General features: G+C 43.7%; 1 protein-coding gene across 3 annotated transcripts in view; it reads left to right on the forward strand.

Moving 5' to 3' along the window:
- Positions 1 to 27167, forward strand: part of VPS13C (vacuolar protein sorting 13 homolog C) — a 264400-nt gene that overhangs the window by 202115 nt on the left and 35118 nt on the right. For all 3 annotated transcript variants that reach the window (XM_067471235.1, XM_067471236.1, XM_067471237.1), the window contains exons 66-75: positions 45 to 171; positions 3399 to 3634; positions 6002 to 6146; positions 8161 to 8301; positions 11870 to 11951; positions 14347 to 14416; positions 14844 to 14955; positions 17407 to 17520; positions 25483 to 25622; positions 25781 to 25862. In XM_067471235.1, coding sequence (XP_067327336.1) covers positions 45 to 171; positions 3399 to 3634; positions 6002 to 6146; positions 8161 to 8301; positions 11870 to 11951; positions 14347 to 14416; positions 14844 to 14955; positions 17407 to 17520; positions 25483 to 25622; positions 25781 to 25862 — 1249 coding nt within the window. The remainder of the gene's footprint in view (positions 1 to 44; positions 172 to 3398; positions 3635 to 6001; positions 6147 to 8160; positions 8302 to 11869; positions 11952 to 14346; positions 14417 to 14843; positions 14956 to 17406; positions 17521 to 25482; positions 25623 to 25780; positions 25863 to 27167) is intronic.

Genomic DNA, 27167 nt, shown 5'->3' on the forward strand with positions numbered 1-27167 from the left:
GCTTTGTTGCATCCATGTCAGTGTCATGGTTTTTCCTTGTGCAGCGGCTCCCAAGAAGAAGTGGAGCTCAAGCCGAGGGAGGTGCGGCTGTTTGCCTGGGCAGACCCCACTGGAGTCAGAAAACTAAGCTGGGCCTATGCACAGAACTTTGGGGAAGACGACCTCCTGAAGGTATGTAAAGGAAAATGAGAGTCATGAATACTTTTTCAGTGGGACAGAGTATCTGAAAAATTCAGGGAAAGAAAGTAAACGCACAGATCCAGTACTGGTTTTATGACAGCTGTGTTGGTTACACAGACAAAAAGGGGAAACATCACGTTCATTTAAACATTCACTCATAATCCATACATTCAACGTTCATACTCACCATCCTTCTTCATTCAGGCTTCTTGGAAGGAGGTGGATGTTCAGAACGCTGCATTCCTGCAGATCTGGCACACTTTGGAAGAGGGGAAAGGTCTCCTTATGGAGCGCTTTCTGTTGTTGTTCTTTTTTTTAAAGTACTTTTTATTGCATACATTTTCATATTTACAACAGGATAAAAACTTGTGAGGGGTATGTCTTGGGATAAAGGGTAAGGTCAGTAGGGTAAATCTTAGGGATCTTCAAAAGGGGGAGATAGAAGAGAGAGAAGAAGAAGAGAAAGAAAAAACAAACAAACAAAGAAAAAAAACAAACAAACATAAATTAACATAATGGGTTTGGGGACATGCAGGGATGGCTCATGGTAAGGAGAGGGATAGGGTTTGGAGGTGTTGTGAGTGGAATTTTTGACTTCCAAATCTCCTTTCCCGCATCATGTTCTTCTCGTCTTAGAAGTAATTCTCATCCTGTGGCTTTACCCTTTTATTCTCATTTCTCTGTCTCCTGCCGCTTTCTTCTTCTTCTTCTTCTTCTTCTTCTTCTTCTTCTTCTTCTTTACTTGTGTAATAATCATCTTTATTTTTCTTCTTCTTGGGGATTGTCCACAAAGTCATTGAACAAATCCCAGTCTGTCCTCTTAAGCGGTCTTCCTTGCGTATCTTTTAGAGCATAGGTCAGAATATCCATCTCTTTTATGTCTATAACTTTATTTAACCATTCTTCTCTTGTGGGCGTTTCTCTTAGTTTCCATTTTTTGGCCAAGGCCATTCTTGCCGCAGTGGTTAAGTAAGTCAGTAGGATGTCTTTGTTGGAGTCGAGCTCGATCCGTTCGTCGAATATTCCTAATAGGAAGTGTTCTGGATTCATTTCTATTTTTGTTTGTATTATCTTCTCGCAGCTTTCTTGTATTCTAGTAGGTTTTGATTCTGGAGCACGTCCACCATAGGTGGTAAAAGGTTCCAGTTTGATCTTCACATTTCCAGTTCTTTTGTACATTAGGCCTAGTTTTTGTGGCGTCATGTACCACCTATAAAACATCTTATACCAGTTTTCTTTTAAATTTGTGATGTATATTTGATTTTTTTTTGACCAGATCAATTCCCACTCTTTGAATTTTATTGTCCTGCCGATGTTTTTTGCCCATTTTATCATACATTCCTTTACGGCTTCGGTCTCTGTCGCCCATTCAAGTAGTTTATTGTATACGCACTTAACCCATGTTGTTGTTGTTCTTGATTATTCTCAGACTTGCTGGAGCCTCTTTAATTCCGGAACTTAAGGAGTCATTGTTTCTGACTACTGTTGGGACTGGGAAATGTGTAAAGTAAATTGCACAAAGTTAGAATGGGTTAAAGAGAGAAGGGAAGGGAGGAGGAAGCAAAGAAGGAGTGACGGAATATGAGAAAGATAAGATGTTACTAAAGCTTCACTAAAGCCAAGTGTGGAGATCTGTGCAAAAGGTAGAAAGAGATCAAGTTGACCCAAAGAGAAGGTAGAAGTAAGAAGCAGAATGGTAGATCTGGCATGTATTCTCCTTAAGGGAAGGCCTGTTTCCACAGGAAAGTTTTTACTTGGTACCTGAACAATAATTTAGGAAGTGTTGTGACCCAGAGCAAGAAACTGGACCCTCTTGACAACAATCCACCACACTTGACTGCAGGAATACAATCTACGAGAAACTACGAGAAACCCAGTCACTTGAATCAGGAGGCCTCCACAGACATGCACTTGGAAACTGGAACGATGCCTGGTCTGAAGGCAGCTTCAGACCCGGCACTCTTAAAGGGAGAGAAATCTATTACGAGACACGCCTGAAGTTTTTGTTTGCATTTCTCTCAATCTTTCTGACCTCCGTAAACTTTGTGCTTCTCCCCTGCTCTGCCAAATCTGCCCCTCCTTCCCTCATTAGGCTGACCAGGTGTCAGATTCTCTGAGGGACTAAGGCTGGGAGAAAAAGGGAGTGAAACTTCTCCGCTTGGTTCGGAATGAATGTTCTCATGGGAACTTTGACTTTCACTTTCCAATCCTTTTCATTGAAACACGTTGAATGCAAAGCAGAGGAAAAATCAGAGGTAAGTAAAAACCATAGCAAAACAGCAACAAGCAATGTCCATGAACGAGTCCATAAAAAAACACAGCAAACGATGATTTACCCTTGATGAATCATGAAATCTGCTAGCTCCCAGCTAACGGCACTTGGAACAACTTGAGAAACTACGAGAAACCCAACCACTTGAATCAGGAGGCCTCCACAGGCATGCACTTGGAAACTGGAACGATGCCTGGTCTGAAGGCAGCTTCAGACCCGGCACTCTTAAAGGAGAGAAATCTATTACGAGACACGCCTGAAGTTTTTGTTTGCATTTCTCTCAATCTTTCTGACCTCCGTAAACGTTGTGCTTCTCCCCTGCTCTGTCGAATCTGCCCCCTCCTTCCCTCATTAGGCTGACCAGGTGTCAGATTCTCTGGGGAACTAAGGTTGGGAGAAAAAGGGAGTGAAACTTCTCCGCAAGGGAGTGAAACTTCTCCGCTTGGTTCGGAATGAATGTTCTCATGGGAACTTTGACTTTCACTTTCCAAGGGTGTAGGACTTTCACTATTCAACCCATCATCAGTATTAACATCTACATTGGCCTCAGAATCAACACTGACATCTACATTGGCATCAGGAAATACAATCAAAGAATCAGGTACAGGGTCACACAGAGGCTGAACCCCAACAGGAAGAGAGTTCCATAGCCGTGGGGCCACCACCGAAAAGGCCCTCTCTCTTGTTTCCACCAATTGCACTTGCGATGGTGGGACTGAGAGTAAGCCCTCTCGGTCCCAAAGGTGGGACTGAGAGTGGGGCCTCTCCTCATGATCTTCAGGGCTCATGTGGATTCAAAGGAGGAGATGCGATATGTTAAGTAGGCTGGGCCCGATCCATTGTAGCTGAGTAGGAGATTTTCTAGACTCCCATCACTTGTTTGCTTGGGTGTGTTAAGTGCCTGTGCTACCACATGTCTCTTTTTGTCTCTGCCACCTCCACGTAGGACAACTGCGGGCAGTTCCCCTACAACTCCAACACGCAGATCCACTGGGTCTCCTTCCTGGATGGACGGCAGCGTGTGCTGCTCTTCACGGAGGACGTGGCGCTGGTGTCCAAAGCCCGGCAGGCAGAGGAGCTGGAACAACCCGAGCAGGAGGTCAGCCTGGCCCTCCACAGCCTGGGCCTCTCTCTGGTCAACAACCAGAACAAGCAGGAGATCTCCTACATCGGAATCACCAGGTCTGGTCCAATGAGCAACACATACAGCAGCGTATCGGTGTCACAAAAATGTAGTTAGTGTTCTGTGTTGCTGTGAGTTTTTTTTTCTGGGCTGTCTGACCATCTTCCGGAAGCATTCTCTCTATGTGGCAGGCATCCTCGGAGGTTGAGGGGTCTGTTGGAAACTAGGTATTTATTTATTGTATCATCAGCAAACATACCATTGTATTGCATTTCTAACAGAACAAAACAAACAAACAGATAAAAAAACACAAAGTTTGCGAACTTGGTAGTTTATTAAATGTCCTTTGACCAGTCTCTGGCCCCTTGGAGTGCCTCTGGTGTTGCCGCAAGAAGTCCTCCCTTGTGCATGTGGCACGGCTCAGGGTGCATTGTAATAGATGGTCTGTAGTTTGCTCCTCTCCACACTTGCATGTTGTGTATTCCACTTTGTGGTCCCATTTCTTGAGGTTGGCTCTGCATCTCGTGGTGCCAGAGCGCAGTCTGTTCAGCGCCTTCCAAATCGCCCCGACTTCTGTGTGCCCAGGGGGGAGTCTCTCATTTGGTTCTGGGTTTGAGCCTCCCACTTTTGGACTCTCGCTTGCTGAGGTGTTCCAGCGAGTGTCTCTGTAGATCTTAGAAAATTATGTCTTGATTTAAGTCGTTGACGTGCTGGTTGATACCCAAACAGGGGGATGAGCTGGAGAAGAGAGTAGCCAGTCTCAGCAAGAGAAGATAAGCAGATGTGAAGAGGCTTTCGTTTTGACTAGCTCCTGAATTGTAGCTCGCTGTAGTAAGACGTGTCTAATGTGTGTGCTTAGTAAACTTAGTTTCTTTTGTAACTCAAAGCCTGCAGAGTCCTTATTTTGCAACTCAGTGTCAGCTGATCTAGCATTCCTTCCTCTGGGCATCGCCTGACTCTGACAGTCTCTGCCTTGGTCCTTTCACTATTGGCTGCTACTTCCCGTCGGATGTCAGGTGGTGCAATACCGGCTAAGCAGTGTAATTTCTCCAGTGGTGTAGGGCGCAGACACCCTGTGATAATGCAGCATGTCTCATGTCTCATTAAGAGCCACATCCACTGTTTTAGCGTGGTGAGATGTGTTCCACACTGGGCATGCGTACTCAGCAGCAGAGTAGCATAGCGCAAGGGCAGATGTCTTCACTGTATCTGGTTGTGATCCCCAGGTTGTGCCAGTCAGCTTTCGTATGATATTGTTTCTAGCGCCCACTTTTTGCTTGATGTTCGGGCAGTGCTTCTTGTAGGTCAGAGCACGGTCCAAAGTGACTCCCAGGTATTTGGGTGCACTGCAATGCTCCAGTTGGATTCCTTCCCAGGTCATTCTCAGAGCTCGGGACGCTTGTCTGTTCTTAAGGTGAAAGGCGCATGTCTGTGTTTTAGATGGAATAGGGATCAGCTGGTTTTCCCTGTAATAAGCAGTATGACCAGCCACTGCCAGAAGGGACAGAGAGTTTCATCTATGCTGATGATTCTGCCATTACCGCTCAAGCAGGGAGCTTTGAGATCGTTGAACAGAAGCTCTCCAAAGCTCTAGGTGCTCTTACTGCCTATTACAGCGAAATTAGGTAAGTGGAGTATATTTCAGCGAGTGCATTCGGAAGTTGTGAAAGTCGGAACTAAAGTCGGAAGTTTCACACTTCCGAACTGAGTTCCGAAGCGCAAAGGTGAGTCGGAAGTCCCCTGTTGTTCCGAAGCGACTCGGGCCATTGTTTTCAATGGCTTGGAAGTCGATTTGGAAGTATGAGAAAGCCTTTGTGATAAAAGCAAGCCTGCTGGGAGGCGCAGCCTAATGTGCTTGCCTCCCAGCCAATCAGGGCTTATGTTTTGAAAAGGGGAGGGGTTATCAGCGTCTGACAGCCATTGCTGCTTATAAACCCGAGCACATGGCTTGCTGGCTCATTGCAGGGCAGGGAATGGACAAGGGTGCTTGGTTGTTCTTGCTACTGCTGCTGGCTGGGGGGGTGGGTGGGTGGAAGGGGACGCAATAGGCATTGTAGCCTATTGCGCCCCCTTTGTTACTGACACGATAAATTAATTAATTAATGTTGGCAATGAAGCAAGTGGGCTGTATATATATATATCTGGTATGATGTTCAAAGTGAGAGAAACAATCAGGGCCAGCTAACACTTCCCAACAAAGGATTCCCCCGGGCTGGTATTATCAGGCTGTTAGGAATTGTGGGAGTTGAAGTCCAACACCCAGAGGGACGAAGTTTGCCCATGCCTGACTTATAGTTACTTTGGGTCACTGCAGAATGTTATCTTTCCCGTCTATTGCATCTGCATACCACTCCCAGCACAACCGTGTCTCTCTGCTGCTCCTCAGGTATCAACTTTTTTCCTCTGGCCTTTTTTCTTTCTCACAGTTCAGGCATCGTCTGGGAATGGAAACCAAAGCAGCGATGGAAGCCATTTAACCAAAAGCAGATCGGCCTCCTGGAGCAAGCTTATCAGAGGCACCTTTCTGGAGGAGGGACTGAGGGTTGGGTGAGGATCGAGGGCAGTTTCGAGGTACGTCGGAGCCAACAGTCTTTCAAAAGGTTTCATGTTTAGTCCTTGACCATAAATTACCCTTCAGTTCCAATACATACAAACTTTTCAAGGAATTATGTTGTACCTTGTCCGAACATTCTTCGATATGGAGTTAAGATGGTGATGGTGATAATAATAATGTTAACAATAATAATAGTAATAATGGGGTGCCAGTCCAGGGAGAAAAACAGAGTGCAACAATAACAATAACAGTTATTATTACGATTGATATTATGATTACACTATGCATCAACATTTGAAAAAATGTTCTGTTTCTGTTTTGAAAATGTTATTACCTGTTTAATTGTGCATTCTTTACATGGAAAGTAGTTGTTCCGCTCCAGGAACTTCAGTTTTGTGGCTGCCACAAAGTAGTTTGAATTGGTAGGGACTCTATGTCCCTCGAAAACTAGAGAAAAATGTGCTACAGCAGGATGTCTCTCCCACAAAGACAAAGGTTTTTTTTTTTTTTTTTTGCAGTTTATAAATTTTTCCACGTTTTTAGGATAGAACCAATTAGGAAATGACATTTATAACCCAAGAACCACAATTGTATTACAGGGTTGTTGTAGGTTTTTTGGAGCTATATGGCCATGTTCTAGAGGCATTTTCACCTGACATTTTGCCTGCATCTAGGGCAAGCATCCTCAGAGGTAATGAGGTCTGTTGGAACTAGGAAAAGGGGTTTATATATCTGTGGAATGACCAGGGTGGGACAAAGGACTCTCGTCTGCTGGAGCTAGGTGTGCATGTTTATGCTTTTTAAACTGAATATTGTTGATTATTGTAGTGTTGTAAACCGCGTTGAGTCGCCAATGTAGGCTGAGAAACGGCGGTATACAAGCGCAGTAATAAATAAATAAATAAATAAATGTTTCAACTGCCCACCTTGATTAGCATAAAATGGCCTGGCTGTGCCTGTGGTCAGTTGAAACATTCACACCTAGCGCCAACAGACAAGAGTCCTTTGTCCCACACTGGTCAAGGTCAAAGCCCACTGAACCCTTCCAGTAATTTCTATTGGTCGTGGGAGTTTTGTGTGCCAAGTGTGGTTCAAGTCCATCATTGGTGGGGTTCAGAATGCTCTTTGATTGTAGGTGAACTATAAATCCCAGCAATTACAACTCCCAAATGTCAAGGTCTTTTTTATCCAAACTCCACCAGTGTTCACATTTGGGCATATTGAGCATTCATGCCAAGTTTGGTCCAGATCCGTCATTGTCTGAATCCACAGTACTCTCTGGATGTAGGTGAACTACAACTCCCACACTCAAGGTCAAAGCCCACCGAAGCCTTCCAGTAATTTCTATTGGTCATGGGAGTTCTGTGTGCCAAGTTTGGTTCAATTCCATCATTGGTGGGGTTCGGAATGCTCTTTGATTGTAGGTGAACTATACATCCCAAATGTGAAAGCCTATATTCCTCAAACTCCACCAGTGTTCACATTTGGGCTTATTGAGCATTCATGCCAAGTTTGGTCCAGATCCGTTATTGTCTGAATCCACAGTACTCTCTGGATGTAGGTGAACTACAACTCCCAAACTCAAGGTCAAAGCCCACCGAACCCTTCCAGTAATTTCTATTGGTCATGGGAGTTTTGTGAGCCAAGTGTGGTTCAAATCCATCATTGGTGGGGTTCAGAATGCTCTTTGATTGTAGGTGAACTATAAATCTCAGCAACTACAACTCCCAAATGACAAAATAAATCCGCTCCAAACTCTACCAGTATTCAAATTTGGGCGTATCGGGTATTTGTGCAGGATGAAAATACATCCTGCATGTCAGATATTTACATTATGATGCAAAGTTACACTTAGAAATTTTGATACCATTTGCATTAGTTGCAAAATTACAGTTAGGAAGTAGCAATGACAATTTGATGATTGGGGACCACCACAACATGAGGAACTGTACTAAGGGGTCGCAGCATTAGGAAGATTGAGAACCACTGCATTAAGATCATCCATCACTGTAACTTTGCTTACATTTTCAGGTCAATTTCAACAAGACACCGATGGAGATGCGCCTCCCGCTCAAGTGCAGCATCAAGCGAGACTTCTTGTCCGGGATCCAGATTGAGTTCAAGCAGTCGCGCCACCAGAAGAGCTTGCGGGCCCAGCTGTACTGGCTCCAGGTACAGTTCCTTCCAATGCTTTTGTTGTCATGCGCTAGCATGAGAAGCATGCGGATAGACTCTAGCCCAGTAAACAGTGTGTGATGAATTGGCTCATAAAAGAAAAATACATGAGACGTTGACTTCAAGTAGAAAAGAAAATATTGTTGTATTGGCAGCATACAAAATAAAGTAGCAGGATTACTGTTTCCACAAATGTAACATAAAACAATATCTTCTGAGAGATATCACCACTCAGCTGAGATAAGCAGGAATCCTTGTCCTCTTCTCAAGGCTGTGTCTTCACAGGACATCTGCAGCATAGTCCCCGACAGAACGACACAGAGGCAAACACGCACAGTGGCAAACACGCACAATGGCATTAAGGCACAATGGCAAAAAACTAAACACACAGTAGCTATCTTTATACACATGAAAATAATACTCTCAATTAACTCTTCAATTAACTGAAACAGCTGTAGGACAAACAGCCTTGAACCTTACAGTAAGTTAAAGGTATAGCACAAACAACATTGATCCTTACAACAACTTAGATAAAGTACGTTGCAACCTCTTAGTAGCAACATTTGTCTTGTAAACATAGTCACGTTTCCTGTCGTAGTCAACTGTGAATAGCACATGTGGTAATTCCTGCACCTGCGCAGTACAGCTTCGGAACCTTCTGGAATATAAAAACAGACATTTTTGTCTCAGCCTGGCCCCGCCCCTCTTCCCTCGAGTATATATGACCCATAGGCGGGGCCAGGCCCTCAGTTCTCTTGATCCACCTTGCAATCAGCTTGAGAACCTTTCTCATGAGGTACTCTAATTCTTCTCTGGACCGCTCTGGTTTACGACTTTGGACTGGTCTTCGACGTATCTCTCCTTCTCTCTCTCCTCTGACCCCGACTGAATTCTGGATTACTTCTCTCTCTGTGCCTCTAAGCTTGTCGCCTTTGGACTGGAGTTACCCTTTGCTTACTGTGTCTTTGGGGCTATTTTGCTTCGTGCCCCTTATTATGGCTACCACTTCCTTAAGAAGTGTTCCAATTGTCCGAACACTCTTCCGGACACTGATGGGCACTCGCTGTGTCTCACTTGCTTGGGTGAGGGCCATCTCTCCCAGCCCTGAAAGATTTGCCTGGCTTTCACCCCTCAGACCCGTAAAAATAGGGTTTCTGTCAGAAATTGACGCTGCCCAGCAGAAGGAATGCTAGATCAAACAGACACTGATTTGCAAATAAAGACTCTGCAAGCTGAGTTACAAAAGAAAACTAAGTTTTACTAAGCACACACAGCAAACACATCTTTCTTCAGCGAGCGACATACAGGAAGAGAACTAGACAAAACCGAAAGCCAAAATACTTCTTCACATCTGCTTATCTTCTCTTGATTGAAGCTGGCAACTCCCTTCAGATTCTCACCAGAACAAAGCTTATCTTATTTTCTCAAGTTCACATAGAATCATAGAATCAAAGAGTTAGAAGAGACCTCCTGGGCCATCCAGTCCAACCCCATTCTGCCAAGAAGCAGGAATATTGCATTCAAATCACCCCTGACAGATGGCCATCCACCCTCTATTTCAAAGCTTCCAAAGAAGGAGCCTCCACCACACTCCGGGGCAGAGAGTTCCACTGCTGAATGGCTCTCACAGTCATGAAGTTCTTCCTCATGTTCAGATGGAATCTCCTCTCCTGTAGTTTGAAGCCATTATTCCATTGCGTCCTAGTCTCCAAGGAAGCAGAAAACAAGCTTGCTCCCTCCTCCTCCCTGTGGCTTCCTCTCACATATTTATACATGGCTCTCATAATATCTCTCATCCTTCCCTTCTTCAGGCTAAACATGCCCAGCTCCTTAAGCCACTCCTCGTAAGGCTTGTTCTCCAGACCCTGGATCATTTGTGTCGCCCTCCTCTGGACACATTCCAGCTTGTCAATATCTCTCTTGAATTGTGGTGCCCAGAATTGGACACAATATTCCAGGTGTGGTCTAACCAAAGCAGAATAGAGCATGGGGAGCATGACTTCCTTAGATCTAGACACTATGCTCCTCTTGATGCCTGAGGCCAAAATCCTATTGGCTTTTTTTGCCGCCACATCACATTCCTGGCTCATGTTTAACTTGTTGTCCACGAGGACTCCAAGATCTTTTTCACCTGTACTGCTCTCGAGCCAGGCCTCATCGTCCCCCATTCTGTCTCTGCATTTCGTTTTTTCTGCCAAAGTGAAGTATCTTGCATTTGTCACTGTTGAACCTCATTTTGTTAGCTTTGGCCCATCATCTCTCTAATCTGTCAAGATCGTTTTGAATCCTGCTCCTGTCCTTTGGAGTCTTGGCTCTCCCTCCCAATTTGGTGTCGTCAGCAAACTTGATGATCCTGCCTTCTCGCCCTTCATCTAAGTCATTAATAAAGATGTTGAACAGGACCGGAACCCTGCGGCACTCCACTCGTCACTTCTTTCCAGGATGAAGAGGAAGCATTAGTGAGCACTCTCTGTGTTCGTCCACTTAACCAATTCCAGATCCACCTCACCGTAGTTTTGCCACGCACACATTGGACTAGTTTCCTTGCCAGAAGGTCATGGGGGACCTTGTCGAAGAAGGCCTTACTGAAATCCAGACACGCTCCATCCACGGCATCATTCCCCGCATCTACCCAGCTTGTAACTCTATTGAAAAAAGAGATCTGATGAGTCTGGCATGACTTGTTTTTGATAAATCCATGTTGACTATTAGCGATGACCGCATTTGTTTCTAAGTGTTTGCAGACCACTTCCTTGACAATCTTTTCCAGAATCTTGCCTGGTATCGATGTGAGGCTGACCGGACATTGGTCATTGTTTGGGTCATCCTTTTTTCCCTTCTTGAAGATTGGGACCACATTGGCCCTACTCCAGTCTGCTGGAACTTCTCCCGTTCTCCAAGAACTCTCAAAGATGGTTGCCAATGGTTCCGAAATGACTTCCGCTAGTTCCTTCAATACTCTTGGGTGTAGTTGATCTGGCCCTGAAAGGGGACTTGAACTCATTTAAAGTGGCCAGGTATTCCTGGACAACTTGTATCCCAATTTGGGCTTGGGTGTCCTCTAATCCCTCATCCACCATCCACTCCATCTTGCTGAGGTTGAAGATGACTTTCTAAGGTTGAAGATGAGAAGACCGAGGCAAAGAAGCAAAGAAGGCATTAAGGCAAAGAAGGCATTAAGTAGTTCTGCCTTTTCCGTATCATTCCCTGTCAGCATTGCCCCATCTTCTCCTCGAAGTGGCCCTCTCGCCTCCTTGTTTTTCCTTTTTCTACTGACATAAGAAAAGAAGCCCTTTTTGTTGTTTTTAATGTCCCTGGCAAGCCTGAACTCGTTTTGTGCTTTAGCCTTGCGGACCTTTTCCCTACAGGTGTTGGCTATTTGTTTGAATTCTTCTTTGGTGATTTCTCCCTTTTTCCACTTCTTGTGCATGTCTCTTTTGTATCTTAGCACAGGAAAGGAATATATATATATATATATATATATATGTATATGTATATGTATATGTATATGTATATATATCTCGTTTGGTATTCCTGATACATTATTCTTCTATTTCCTTCAAAGGTGGACAACCAGCTACCCGGCTCCATGTTTCCTGTTGTGTTTCACCCCGTAGCCCCTCCGAAATCGGTTGCGTTGGATTCAGGTAATAACAATAGTGTATATTTTGTGTTGTCAAAGGCTTTCATGGCCAGAATCACTGGGTTGCTGTGAGTTGCACAGAGAAGCCATTGAAATCCACACGCATGTGTTCAGTTTCAACAGAAAGGAGGAAACCATGCAAGTGAACACAATCTGGCTACTAGTATTTTTAAAAAAACCCTCTAAAGTCAGCATAGTAAATAAAGAACACTCAGAAAACAGGGGAATTCCAGTCAGGAAACAATCAGGGCAGCTAACACCTTCAACCAAGGATTCCCCCAGGCAGGAAGCAGCCAAGCATTGAAGCTGCAAGGCCATTCAATGCTAATCAAGGTGACAGATTGCAATATTCACACTTGCCTCGAACTGACAATAGTTCTTTCTCCCACCCTGAGCATTATTCCACAGATATACTGTGTGTGTGTGTGTGTATACACCAGTTACGGGCAAACTTAGGCCCGGTAGCCGGATGCAGCCCTTTGAGCTCTTTTCTCAGCCCTCCTATCTCTCACTATCCCATCCTTCCTTCCTTCTCTCTTTCCTTCCTCCTTCCTTCCTTCCTTGCTTCCTTCCTTCCTTCCTTCCTTTTGTCTTGCCTTCTTTCTCTCTTTCCTTCCTCCTTACCTCTCTCCCTCATCCTTCTTCCATCCTTCCCTTCAACCTTTTCGTCCTTCCTTCCTTCCCTCTTTCCTTCTTCTCTCCTTTTTTATCCTTCCTTCCTTCCCTTTTGTCTTTCCTTCCCTCTTTCCTCCTTTTTTCTCCTTCCTTTCTTCCCTCCTCTCCTTCCTTTCTTCTCTCTTTCCTTTCTCCTTCCTCCCTCCCTCTCTTTCCTTCCTCCCCTGCTTCCATTCTTCCCTTCCACCTTTTTGTCCTTCCTTCCTTCCCTCTTTCCTCCCTCTCTCCTTTTTTATCCTTCTTTCCTTCTCCCTTTCCTCCTTTTTTCTCCTTCCTTCCTTCCTTCCTTCCTTCCTTCCTTCCTTTTGTCTTGCCTTCCTTCTCTCTTTCCTTCCTCCTTACCTCTCTCCCTTCTCTCCCTCGTCCTTCTTCCATCCTTCCCTTCCACCTTTTCGTCTTTCCTTCCTTCCCTCTTTCCTTCTTCTTTTTTATCCTTTCTTCCCTTCTCCCCTGCTTCCTTCCTTCCTTCCCTGTTGTCTTTCCTTCCTTCCCTCTTCCCTCCCTCTCCCCTTTTTTATACTTCCTTCCTTCCCTTTTGTCTTTCCTTCTCTCTTTCCTCCTTTTTTCTCCTTCCTTTCTTCCCTCCCCCTCTCCTTCCTTCCTTCCTTCCTTCCTTCCTTCCCTTTGTCTTGCCTTCCTTCTCTCTTTCCTTCCTCCTTACCTCTCTCCCTTCTCTCCCTCGTCCTTCTTCCATCATTTCCCTTGCACCTTTTCGTCCTTCCTTCCTTCCCTCTTTCCTCCCTCTCCTTTTTTTATCCTTTCTTCCCTCCTCCCCTGCTTCCATCCTTCCCTTCCACCTTTTCATCCTTCCTTCCCTCTCCCCTCCCTCTCTCCTTTTTTATTCTTTCCTTCTCTCTTTCCTCCTTTTTCCTCCTTCCTTTCTTCCCTCCTTCTCTCCTTCCTTCCTTCTCTCTTTCCTTTCTCCTCCCTCCCTCCCTCTCTTTCCTTCCTTCCTTCCTTCCTTTTGTCTTGCCTTCCTTCTCTCTTTCCTTCCTCCTTACCTCTCTCCCTTCTCTCCCTCGTCCTTCTTCCATCCTTCCCTTCCACCTTTTTGTCCTTCCTTCCCTCTTTCCTCCCCCTCTCCTTTTTTATCCTTTCTTCCCTTCTCCCTGTTTCTTTCCTTCCCTCCCTTCCTCCCTCCCTCCCTTCCCTTTTGGCTTTCCTTCCTTCTCTCTTTCCTTCCTCCTTCCCTTCCTTACTTCCCTCCCTATTTCTCCCTCCTTCCATTCCCTTCCACCTTTTCATCCTTTCTTCCCTCTTTCCCCCCTCCCTCCCTTTTTATCCTTTTTCTCCTTCCTTCTCTCCTTCCTTCCCTTTTGGCTTTCCTTCCTTCTCTCTTTCCTCTCTCCTTCCTTCCTTCTCTCTTTCTTTCCCACTCCTTCCCTTCCATCCATCTAGTCAGCCAGTCCTCCTAGCAGGGAGTGCTAGCATGCAGCCCCCAAGTTAGAAAGTTTGTCCAGGTCTGATATACAAACCCCTCATCTAGTTTCCAACAGACCTCATAACCTCTGAGGATGCCTGTTTTAAATTGTTTGAATAATAAATAAATAAATAGATGTGTGCAAAATGTCAGGAGAGAATGCTTCTGGAACATGGACAGGCAGCCCGGAAAACTCACCGCAACCCAGTGTATATTTTCTAGCTGTGTATCCAGCAAATAAAGAGATCAACAACTAAAGACGCATTCTTCTTTCCAACCTTAAAACCCCCACCCACCCCAATAGAACCAAAGCCTTTCGTTGACGTCAGCGTCATCATTCGCTTTAACGAATACAGCAAAGTGATGCAGTTCAAGTAAGTCTGAAATCCAAACTGTATTCATCTCTCTATGAAGCAAAGTAGTGGATTTATTGATAGTATTTAAATTCCAAATTAATGATGTTGCACCAGCTGTGAGGTGCCTTAGTTCAGAATATAATTCAGCCAAGAGTGTGTAAAGCAGGTAACATGTTTGTGAATGTGAAACATTGATAGTTTATTCAGAAAAGTTAACCAAGTAAATGATACTGACTGTAAGCCTCAAGATTGCAACAAAACACAAATGTAACCACAAGCGTTGGAGCCAGAAATTATAAATAAACTGTGTTACTTCGTTATACACAAGAGTGTTTCATTGCCTGCAATATAAAGTACGAAGGTTTAACAGCACACAGAAAGTCCCCGCCCTTTTTTAAAAGATTCAAAAAGCAGTTCAGCATCAAATGTTTCTCGTTTCTTTTAGGTACTTCATGGTCCTCATCCAGGAGATGGCTTTGAAAATAGACCAGGGATTTCTAGGAGCCATTATGGGACTTTTCACTCCATCGACAGACCCAGAAGCTGACAAACAAAGGGTATATTGTTGTTGTTGTTATATTGTTGTTGTTGTTGTCGTCGTCCAGCTAAGACACAAGTCATGTGTTTGGATTCCTTTGACAGTTTGTAAATGTACCGATTTATTTATTGTATCAGAAGCGAATTGAAGGTACAGTTGTAATGTATTTTAAAAACACGGAGTTTAAAAACTTGGCATTGTGCTAAATGTCCTTTGAGCAGATCCTGGCCACTTGGAGTATCTCTGTTGTTGCTGTGAGAAGGTCTTCCATTGTGCATGTCGCAGGGCTCTGCATTGTAGTAGGTGGTCTGTGGTTTGCTCTTCTCTGTACTCGCATGTTGTGGACTCTACTCTACTTCTTAAGATTGGCTCTGCATCTCGTGGTGCCAGTGCACAGCCTGTTCAGCACCTTCCAAGTTCTGGGCCAACTTCCAAATTTTGGCCCAAGAAATGGGCCAAAACTAACAAAATGAAGTTCAACGGGGTCAAATGCAAGATACTCCACTTGTTGCAAAATTTACGTTACCCGAGATCATTAGAGTGCTTTTGGAGATGGAAGAAGATGGAGACAGCTTGTCCGATTTCCAAGGCTTTATTACTATCTCTATAGAGTATAGGGTGAACAGCTCAAATGACTGTCACACCCGAGGTCTGAATCGCTTCGGTCTTTTATAGCAGAATATCACCCTTTCCACACAAGCAAAGAAAGAGTGTGACATTTACACAATACAATCATTAACAGGTGTTTCCATGTATAGTTGCCAAGGACATCTTTATCAGGTCTTGGCAGCCACGTTGTGACCACAAACATCTGCTCGATTATGTAACTTATCCCAACCTTCACCCGTTACCCTAAGATGACTTATATGTTCAATTCCTTAAATCTCTAATTAAATTATAACTTTTATATGCTTATAACATAAGAGTTGATCAAGACAATCTCCTCTAGTCAATTCAGCCTTAATTACTTTTTTATAACTTATTTCTTAATATGAAGACCATGAAGGAAATTACTTAGGATGAAACTCTTTTAAAATTGCCTGCTATTTACATTAAGTGGTCAGAGGATGGCGCTCTCTCACCATATGACCTTAGATGTTCCAAGTCTTGGATCTATACTATTGATTTCTTTGTCCTGCCAAACTTCTCTTGTTGACTTCATATCTATGTTAACATCGGCTAGAGCAAACTTACCCAAAGTCCAGTGTCAATCAATATTATCGGTAGGTTTCTCATGCTTGCAAATTAACTCATTAAAAATGGTATTTTCAGGATCAGGTAGGAACATGAATCTTCTATTTTATTCCAAATTATTATGATTTCCCTTTATTATTTTATTTTCTCCTAACGGCTGCCACAGGGACAGCCAAGAGGAAAAAGGCTGCTGCTTCTGCTGGCAAAGGAGGGACTTGAGGAGCCCATCTACCGTCCTCCTCCTCTTTTTCCTCACTCCCATGGTGCCCACTCTTGCTTGTGTGTGTGTGTGGCCATGCATGCACGCCTGGCTCCTCATGCTTTAACGGCCGGCTGTTTCCCCGCGAGGAGGAGGGGGCGTGGCCATGGGTCTCTTTGTAGACATGCAGTTTCTCCTTTGTGGACATGTAGTTCAGAAGTCCTTTCTGCTTTTTGTTTTCGTGGGGTTTTTTGAGTGGAGAACATACATTGGGTTGTTAGAGACATAGTGTCAATTGCCCCAGTGGTTTCTGAGTTCTGTGAATACCACAAACGAACGTTACATTTTTATTTATATAGATGTTGCACTCTCTCATCTATTTGGCTAAACTCACATCTGAAAATGATAATGCTTCAGTGATTTGGCGGCAAAAAAAGCCAATGGGATCTTGGCCTGCATCAATAGGAGCATAGTGTCTAGATCTAAGGAAGTAATGCTACCCCTCTATTCTGCTTTGGTTAGACCACATCTGGAATACTGTGTCCAATTCTGGGCACCACAATTCAAGAGAGATATTGACAAGCTGGAATGTGTCCAGAGGAGGGCGACTAAAATGATCAAGGGTCTGGAGAACAAGCCCTATGAGGAGCGGCTTAGGGAACTGGGCATGTTTAGCCTGAAGAAGAGAAGGCTGAGAGGAGATATGATAGCCATGTATAAATATGTGAGAGGAAGCCACAGGGAGGAGGGAGCAAGCTTGTTTTCTGCTTCCTTGGAGACTAGGACGCGGAACAATGGCTTCAAACTACAAGAGAGGAGATTCCATCTGAACATTAGGAAGAACTTCCTGACTGTGAGAGCCGTTCAGCAGTGGAACTCTCTGCCCCGGAGTGTGGTGGAGGCTCCTTCTTTGGAAGCTTTTAAGCAGAGGCTGGATGGCCATTTGTCAGGGGTGATTTGAATGCAATATTCCTGCTTCTTGGCAGGGGGTTGGACTGGATGGCCCATGAGGTCTCTTCCAACTCTTTGATTCTATGATTCTATGATTCTATGATTTAAAAAAAAATGTTTTAACAGATGAAGCTGATTCAGAAGGACGTTGACGCTCTGAACACGCAGCTGATGGAGTCTTCCTTGACGGACATTTCCCCGCTGAGCTTCTTCGAGCACTTCCACATTTCGCCACTGAAGGTACGGTTGAAAGGGATTTGTTATGTGGTAGAAATGATAATCTATACACATGGGAAGGAGGGTAAAATTACTGCCTCCAATTTGCGAAGTCTATCCCACCTCTGACACCAAATTTGCGAGGTGTGCACGCACCAGTTGTACAATTGTGCCAATTGTAAGGTGCTTTTCCAACAATAGACAGGGTATAGGGTTTTAACTTTCAAGAACCCACCCACTGTCACCAATTGTACTGTCTGTTCTTAAATTCTGCCACCAACTACACAGGTGTGGATGATTATGGATGTAATTAAGGTAACTGCCACCAACGTGAGGTATTGCCAATGAGATTTGGCTCCCCAGACGCAGATAAATGGAGATGACACTGTCTTCAACAAAAGTTAATAAGTTTATTTTGTACAAAGCGTATGGTTGCAGGATGTTAAATAACTTGGAATTACTTTGAATAACTTTTAGAACTTGGAATGTAACTTGGTTTGCAATACAGTTCTCTCTTCTCGATGACACAACTTGTGATTGACTTTTACTGTGGTGAAGAACTTTCTTAAACAATGTTTCCTGAGGTGAACAGCCTTCTAATTTGATCCTTCTTGATCAAATCCTAGATCTCTAGTTCTTTCCTAACTGTTGCATCCCAGTTCAAGAAACGAGACCATAAGATTAAATCCACCACACTGGACTGTAGGAAAAGCAATCCTTGTTTATTGATGAAAAATTGGTTACAAAAGAAAGGTAAATGCAAAGTCAAAAAGCCACAGAAAAACACAGCAGTCAGTAGAATCTCTGAACTTGAGCCAAATTTCAAAAGCCACAATACAAGAACCAGGAATCTGTTAGCCTTTTACTAACCATGAACTTGATAACTAAGCCACTGGGATTACCGGCCATGAAACACAGGAATTCTGCCAAGGCACAGCCACAGTTCCAAATGTTGCTTGATCTAAAGAGGCACCCGGCAGGAGGCCTCTTAAACCAAAGAAGCTATTCTTTGAAACGCCCCTTGACTTTGACGTCTGGACCTGTCTCTCCTGTAAACGATGTGACCTTCGTAGGAATTGGGAAACATTTCTGTCTCTAACTATCTGTTCTCTTCGGTCCTCATTAAAAACCCCAGGTGGAGAGATATCACGGCTAACTTCCAAAACATTTTCCTCCAGCTGAGTTTCATTTTTATCCCCGCTGACCTCTGCATTAACAGCAGATTCCACACTGTCAGGGTCAGGGAGAGCTTGCTCAGTTGGAAAAACTATCAGAGAATCCGGTTCACACAGATCAGGATCAGGCTGAACCCCAACACTAACTAGTGATCTGAACAAGCTTCCCTTAGTCCTCTCTGACTAATGAAACTAACTAGGTTTCCCCCTTCAGCCTTCCTAGACTGAAGAAACCTCTGGCTATTCACACACACTGCTTCTCCACTCTCCACTCTCCACTCTCCTCTCTCAACTGCTAACCCCGAACTCCTAACTCCCAACTCCTAAACTGAACTGCTTCTTTTCAAAGACGCAGATAACATTCTCTTGCTAGGCTCCACCCACTTCTCACTCTCTTGCCTGGTCTCCATGGCAACGCCACTGTGGATACAACCAGTTAGCTCTAGCTTCAGCTACTGTTACCAACACGATTATATTCTAACAGTTAAACACATACACAGTATCAATAACTTCTGTACAACACATAACAAACGTATGTATGTGTGTGGCTGGGGTGTCCACTTACACAGAAAGGCTCCCACATTCACAAACTGCTCTAGCTCCCACTACTCAGGAGACACCAATGGCCTTCCCTCCAATGACATTGCAGGTTATAGTGAGCACCGTAAACACGTCCAAGAGCCATACCAAGGTCCTCCACAAACACCCAAGTGAAGGCTTTCATACGGGATGCATTTCATCCTAGATTTTATGTGCTTCTTCCACCACAGACATCCCAGTGTTCCTTACTCTCTCCATTGGTGTGGAATTTGCATGACCCTGCCCACTGCCTCTTCCATAAGCCTTTCCTATTCTTTTCTATGATACACAGAAAATAGAGGCATTAATCAGCAACAGAACATACTAGAGAGGTTTGGGGAGTATTCACCATGATTTATAGGAGTTGTAGGTCGTGGGATGTATAGTTCACCTGCAAACTAAGAGCATTCTGAGCTCAACCAACAATGGACCTGGAACTAACTCGGCACACAGAACTCCCATGGCCAACAAAACATACTGGAGGTCTTTGCAGGGATTTATGGGAGTTGTAGTTCACCTACATCCAGAGTGGATATGAATCCAAACAAGGATGGATTTGGATCAAACTAGGCATGCATACCCGATATGCCCAAATTTGAATACTGGTTGGTTTTGAGGGAATTGGCCTGGACATTTTGGAGTTGAAAGTACTGGGATTTTTAGTTCACCTGTAATTAATGAGCACTCTGAACTCCACCAAAGATGGACTTGGACCAAATGTGGCACACAAGAGCCCCCATGACCATCAAAACATACTGGAGGTCTTTGGGGAAAATTCCCCTTGATTGGTTGTAGGTCGTGGGATGTATAGTTCACCTGCAAACTAAGAGCATTCGGAGCTCCACCAACAATGGACCTGGAACTAACTTGGCACACAGAACTCCCATGGCCAACAAAACATATTGGAAGTCTTTGCAGGGATTTATGGGAGTTGCAGTTCATCTACATCCAGAGAGCACTGTGAACCCAAACATAGAATCATAGAAACACCAATGGATCTGGACCAAACTTGGCACACAGACCTGATATGCCGAAATTTGATTCCTGGAGGGGTTTGGGGGTGGGGGGTGGGATGGAGACTGGCCTTCCTTTCTGGGAGTTGTAGTTCACCCACAACCAGAGAATCTGTGACCTCCACCCGTGATGGACCTGCACAAAATTCGGCACACAGAACCCCCATGACTCACTCAACCTACTGGAGGGGTTTGAGGAGACTGACTCACTGTAGTGGGAGTTGTAGTTCACCCTACAGCCAGAGAGCACCCTCAACTCCACCGATGGTGCATCTAGAGCAAACTTGCCCAACATAACAAACTTTAAGTACTGATGGAGCTTTTCAGGGTTAACCTGGCATGATAGGAGTTGTAGTTCACCCACAACCTTATGCATTTTTGGACAATTGTAGTTCACCCACAACCTTATGCATTTTTTCCTCCCTTGCTCGCTCCATGTCCCTGTCCTCGCTTTCCTTGTTGACAATGAACAGCTTGCCCAGGAGGGAGATCCCGGCCGAGTGTCTCAGTTGCTCTGGCAAATTTAAATTTCTCTCTCCATTAGATGCCTAACTAGGTGGAAGGGAATCTCCCTTGGGTTCCTTGGAAGTAATTGGTGGAAGCCACGCTACATTCAAATTTAAGTGTTTTAACAACGGGGCTGCATCTTACCTGGTAGCATCCCCCATCCGTTGACATCCATACTGTATTTCTTCCATTGTGAGACACACTTTCCCTCCTATTTATTTATTTATCGTGTCAGTATCAACCAGACAGTTGTATTACATTTTTAACAAATTTTTAACAAACAGACAAAACAGAGTTTGCAAGCTTGGTAGTTGATTAAATGTCCTTTGACCAGTAGCTAGCCACTTGGAGTGCCTCTGGTGTTGCCGCAAGGAGGTCCTCCATTGTGCATGTGGCGGGGCTCAGGGTGCATTGCAGCAGGTGGTCTGTGGTTTGCTCTTCTCCACACTCGCATGTCGGAGACTCCACTTTGTGGCCCCATTTATTAAGGTTGGCTCTGCATCTCGTGGATCTCTCAATCTCCTATTGAGCCCCCCGATGGTGCAACGGGTTAAACCGCTGAACTGCAGAACTTGCTGACTGGAAAGTTCGAATCTGGGGAGTGGGGTGAGCTCCCACTGTTAGCCCCAGCTTCTGCCAACCTAGCAGTTTGAAAACATGCAAATGTGAGTAGATGGCAGACCCCTTGGTCTCAAGGTCCTGCTGATCAATGCCAGATGTGTCAATGGAAAGACCACTGCCATTCAGGACCTGATCCTGGATGAGGGGGCGGATCTGGCCTGCATTACTGAGACCTGGTTGGATGAGCTGGGGGGAGTAAATCTCATTCAGCTGTGCCCACCGGGTTTCGGAGGGCATCAGCAGGCAAGGCTAGGGGGGCGGGGAGGAGGGGTTGCAGTAGGCTATCGGCAATCCATCGCCATGGTCAGATGTTCTGTTCCGCAATCATCTGGGTTTGAGTGTGTCCACCTGAAGGTGGGGAACCGTGACAGCTTGGGGTTTCTGCTGGTGTACCGCCCACCCCGCGACCCAGCAGTTTCCCTGCCTGAGCTAACAGAGGTGGTCTCCTATTCGGCCTTGGTCTCCCAGTGCCTGATTGTGCTGGGAGACTTTAACATTCATGCTGAGACCTCCTTGACTGGTGCAGCTCAGGACTTCATGGCCGCCATGACGACCATGGGGCTATCACAAATTATATCTGGACCCACCCATCAGGCTGGACACACACTCGACCTAGTTTTTGTGGTGGACAGTGGAATGATCAGAGTGGAAGAACAAAACACCCTTCCTTTGTCATGGTCTGATCATTATCTGATCAGTTTTAGACCCTTAACCTCCGCAGGGGTGGAGGAGAAATTAAGATGGTCCGCCCCAGGAGACTGATGGATCCGGAGGGATTCCTGAGGAATCTTGGGATTCTTCCTGCCATGGAGCCTGGCGATTCTGTCGACGCCTTGGTTGATCTCTACAACAGGGAGATGACCAGGGCGATAGATACGATCGCTCCCGAACACCCCATCATGTTGCGTCGTGACATGCCGTCTCCCTGGTTCACCGAGGAGTTGGCTGTGATGAAGCACACGAGAAGGGGGCTAGAGCGCATTTGGAGGAGGTCTCGGGATGTGTCTGACCGAGCACGGGCTACAGCCTCCCTTAGGGCGTATACCGTGGCTATACGGGTAGCCAAGGAGTCTTTCACGACTGTCCGTATAGCGTCTGCAGCAAATAGATCATCGGAGCTGTTTCGGGTCGTCGGGGAACTCCTTCAGCCTCCTTTTTTGGAGGAGACCTTCGATGACCCAGCAACTCGGTATTGCGAGTTCGCACACCATTTTGCAGGCAAAGTTGCTCAGATACGCCTTGAGCTGGACTCCAATTTCATCACAGTGCCAGGAGAGGTGATTGAGGCACCTGCTTGTCCAATTTTGTGGGATTCTTTTAGGCTTGTTCTTCCAGCGGCTTTCGATACCATCAATCATGGTATCCTTCTGGGTCTACTCTCTGGGATGGGTCTCGGGGGCACAGTTTTGTCGTGGCTCCGATCCTTCCTGGAGGGTCGGTCCCAGATGGTGAAGCTGGGAGACGCCTGCTCGGACCCCTGGCCTTTGACCTGTGGGGTCCTGCAAGGCTTTATCCTGTCTCCCATGCTTTTTAACATCTACATGAAACCGCTGGGAGAGGTCATCCGGAGTTTTGGAGTTAGGTGCCATCTCTACGCAGATGACACACAACTCTATTATGGCCCTCCTAGGTCATTTACCCATGCCTCGCTCAGGGTCAACCTAAGTCAACAATCCTATCTCATCAGCCAAAAGGAGGCTCACACTTCCCATTGAAATACTAATAAGTTTATATTTGTTAAAGTTGTTCTTCGTTTTAATTATTGTATTGCATTTAAGTGTTTTTTATACTACAAATAAAATATGTGCAGTGTGCATAGGAATTCATTCATTATTTTTTTTCAAATTGAGGGACTGTGACCTGGCCCTCTGCTTAAAAAGTTTGAGGACCGTGTTTTTGGGTCTTGGCCACACATAAAAAATGGCTTTAATGGCCAGAATCACTGGGTTGCTGTGAGTTTTCTGGTCTGCAATTTCATGTTCCCAGTAGCATTCTCTCCTGACGTTTCACCCACATCTATGGCAGGCGTCCACAGAAGTTGTGAGGTCTGTTGGAAAATTGGCAAGTGGGATTTATATATCTGCGGAATGTCCAGGGTGGGAGAAAGAACTCTTGTCTGAGCTATAGTGTCTATCGCTTTATGGGATCTCCAGAAAGGAGCTTGTCCTGTCCTGACCTTAGCCTACATAAGAAAGGACAGAGAAATTCAATTAATGAGCGCCTCGAGAATCTCAGCAGCCGCCTTTTCTTGGCCATCCGTATTACTCTGCAGGAGGGGACACATGGCATTTAATTAGTTGGCAGCGAAAGGCTTCCCCAAGAGCTGTCTTAATGCGAAACTCTGTCAATATGGATGCTTAGGCTGAGATTGTATGTTGACGCATAGCTCCACATCCTCCCATCATCTGCCAAGGCCCTGCTTTCCACCCGTTGTGCTCATAAGTCCTTGTATCCATATAATGGATGCAACATGGTTGTCAGCTATAACTGGGCCCTTTGAAAGGTTAACAACAACAACAACAACAACAACAATAGAACAAGCTATTAGAACCAATGCCATCAAAGCCAGAACTGAAAAGTCGATGACAAATCTCAAATGTAGACTCTGCAAGGAAGAGATGAAACAATACATCACATCCTCAGCTGCTGCAAGAAGATCGCGCAGACAGGCTACAAGCAGAGGCACAACACCGTTGCTCAGATGATTCATTGGAACTTGTGCCACAAACGCCATCTGCCTGTGACAAAGAACTGGTAGGATCACAAACCGGGAAAAGTTACAGAATATGAACAAGGTACATTCAGAAAGACAGAGTATTGGAGCACAAGACTCCTGACCTCACAATCGTGTTAAAAAACAAAGTATGGATTGTCGATGTCGCAATCCCAGGTGACAGCAGGTTTGCAGAGAAACAACTGGAAAAGATGACACGATATGAGGATTTAAAGATCGAACTGCAAAGACTCTGGCACAAACCAGTAAAGGTGGTCCCAGTGGTGATCGGCACACTGGGTGCAGTGCCTCAAGACCTTGGCCTGCACTTAAACACAATCGGCGCTGACAAGATTACCATCTGCCAGCTGCAGAAGGCCACCTTACAGGGATCTGCACACATTATTTGCCGATACATCACACGATCATCAGCATAGGCAGGCCGTTCTTCTGTTTCCGCCATCTGCTTCTCTGGCCCTGGAACTCAACAAAAAAGCTCCTGTTTTGTAGCAGGTTTCCTATGAGGCGGGTGAAGTGGTCGTCCTTTGTGATATTATACATTTTTCTCAGGAGGAGGCGGTGGTTCACAGTATCATAAGCTGCGGATAGGCCTATGAAGACAGCTCCTGTGATCTGCTGCCTTTCAAAGCCATCTTCTATGTGCTGAGTCAGGTTCAACCAGAAGCAACCAGAAGCAACTTGCAGCATGCATAGAAGCTGGTGCCAGAAGGGAATAAAAAGAAAAGATAGTGATGAGGCATGAATCGGGGAAAATAGCCTGAGAATAGCATGTTTGTCTCGGTTTTGCATGGCATTTTCCTTTGTTCACCCGGCAGGGTGATTTGCTCAACTAAACCTGTTGAATGTTCTCCTTGCTTCCAGTGTTTTTGGTTTGAAAAAGAGACTGGAGTTTTTTTTTTTTTGAGCCATTTGGTAAAAGAGGGACACTGTTCTGTACTTTTTCCGCTAAGCAGATTAGGTCTTTGAACCATAATAAAGGCTAATATGATTATGAAAAGAGGGACAGAGCAGCACATCACAACATTTAGGTGCCCAAACACGGAATTGAACCCCAGATCCTGAGAAGTTTGCCTCCAACATTTTGAAGCACCGAAGAGAGATTTGGGCCTTTACTTGTTGAATGCAGAAATCTAAACTAGTAATGGTTAGCTGAAAACAATGACCAGGCTTCTATGAGCATGAACTTGATCTTACCAGCTGGGCCTCTATCCAGACCTGAATGTTCTGGAGAGCTTCACCTTCACGGTTCCACCATTGGGCCTTCTTTCACCCCCGGTTTTAGTCCTTTTGTGATTAACATGGCTCAGTTGCCAGACATGTTTCCTGGGTGTTTCCATCCTCTTTCTTGTCCCCGCAGCTGCACTTGAGCCTCTCCCTGGGCGCCGGAGGGGAGGCCTCAGACCAGGGCAAAGGGGAAATGATCGCCATTCACTCGGTGAACCTTCTCCTGAAGAGCATCGGCGCCACGCTGACTGACGTGGACGACCTCATATTCAAGTGAGTTGTAATTGACTTTCCTTTCCGATTTTGTATTGAGCATAAAGGATAGATGCTTGCAGGCTGAGTATCCCTTCTCCAAAAGGCTTGGGGCTAGACGTGGTCTGGATGTGGGACTTTTGTTGTTCTCCGTGGCATTGACGTGATGCTCCTTTCAGGCTCGCCTTCTTCGAAATCAGGTACCAGTTTTACAAAAGAGACGAATTGATGTGGAGAGTCATTGGACATTACAGAGACCAAGTAAGTTGTAGGGTTTTTACCCAGTTCCTTTCCAAGGGAACTTACTGTATATACTCGAGTATAAACCTCGTTTTTCAGCACCTTTTTTGGGCAACCCTCGGCTTACATTCAAGTCAAAGTCACTCTGTTATTATTATTATTTTATTACATTTATTATTTTACTCTATTATTGGTATTATTACATTTATATTATTTTACTCTATTATTATATTACATTTATTTTAATCTATTCATTATTATTACATTTATTAGTTTACTTTATTATTACTTCATTACATTTATTTTACTCTATACATATTTATTATTATTACATTTACATTTATTTTACTGTATTATTATATTACATTTATTAGTTTACTTTATTACTTTATTACATTTATTTTACTCTATTATTATATTACATTTAATTTACTCTATTTATTATTCTTACATTTATTAGTTTATATTATTATTATTTTATTACATTTATTTTACTTTATATATATTTATTATTATTATTACATTTATATTATTTTACTCTATTATTATATTACATTTATTTTACTCTATTTATTATTGTTACATTTATTATTTTACTGTTATTGATAAAATAATAATAAAGTAAAATAATAAATGCAACAATAATAATAAATAGAGTAAAATAAATGTAATAAAATAATAATGTAAAATAATATAAATGTAATAATTCCAATAATAGAGTAAAATAATAAATGTAACAATAATTAGTTTACTTTATTATTAGATTAATTTTGTTATTACTTTATTACATTTATTTTACTCTATATTTTTATTATTATTACATTTATTATTTTACTGTTATTGATAAAATAATAGTAAAGCAAAATAATAAATGCAACAATAATAATTACTTTATTACATTTATTTTACTCTATATATTTTATTATTATTCTTACATTTATTATTTTACTATTATTGATATTTTATTATTTTGCATTATTATTATTTTATTACATTTATTTTACTCTATTTATTATTGTTACATTTATTATTTTACTTTATTATTATTTTATTACATTTATTATTTTACTCTATTATTGGTATTATTACATTTATATTATTTTACATTATTATTTTATTACATGTATTTTACTCTATTTATTATTGTTACATTTATTACTTTACTTTATTATTATTTTATTACATTTATTTTAATCTATATATTTTGTTATTATTATTATTACATATATTATTTTACTCTATTATTGATATTATTACATTTATATTATTTTACATTATTATTTTATTACATTTATTTTACTCTATTGTTACTTTTATTATTTTACT

The sequence above is a fragment of the Anolis sagrei genome, chromosome 9 (genome assembly GCF_037176765.1).
Source record: "Anolis sagrei isolate rAnoSag1 chromosome 9, rAnoSag1.mat, whole genome shotgun sequence".
NCBI classification, from domain to species: domain Eukaryota; kingdom Metazoa; phylum Chordata; class Lepidosauria; order Squamata; family Dactyloidae; genus Anolis; species Anolis sagrei.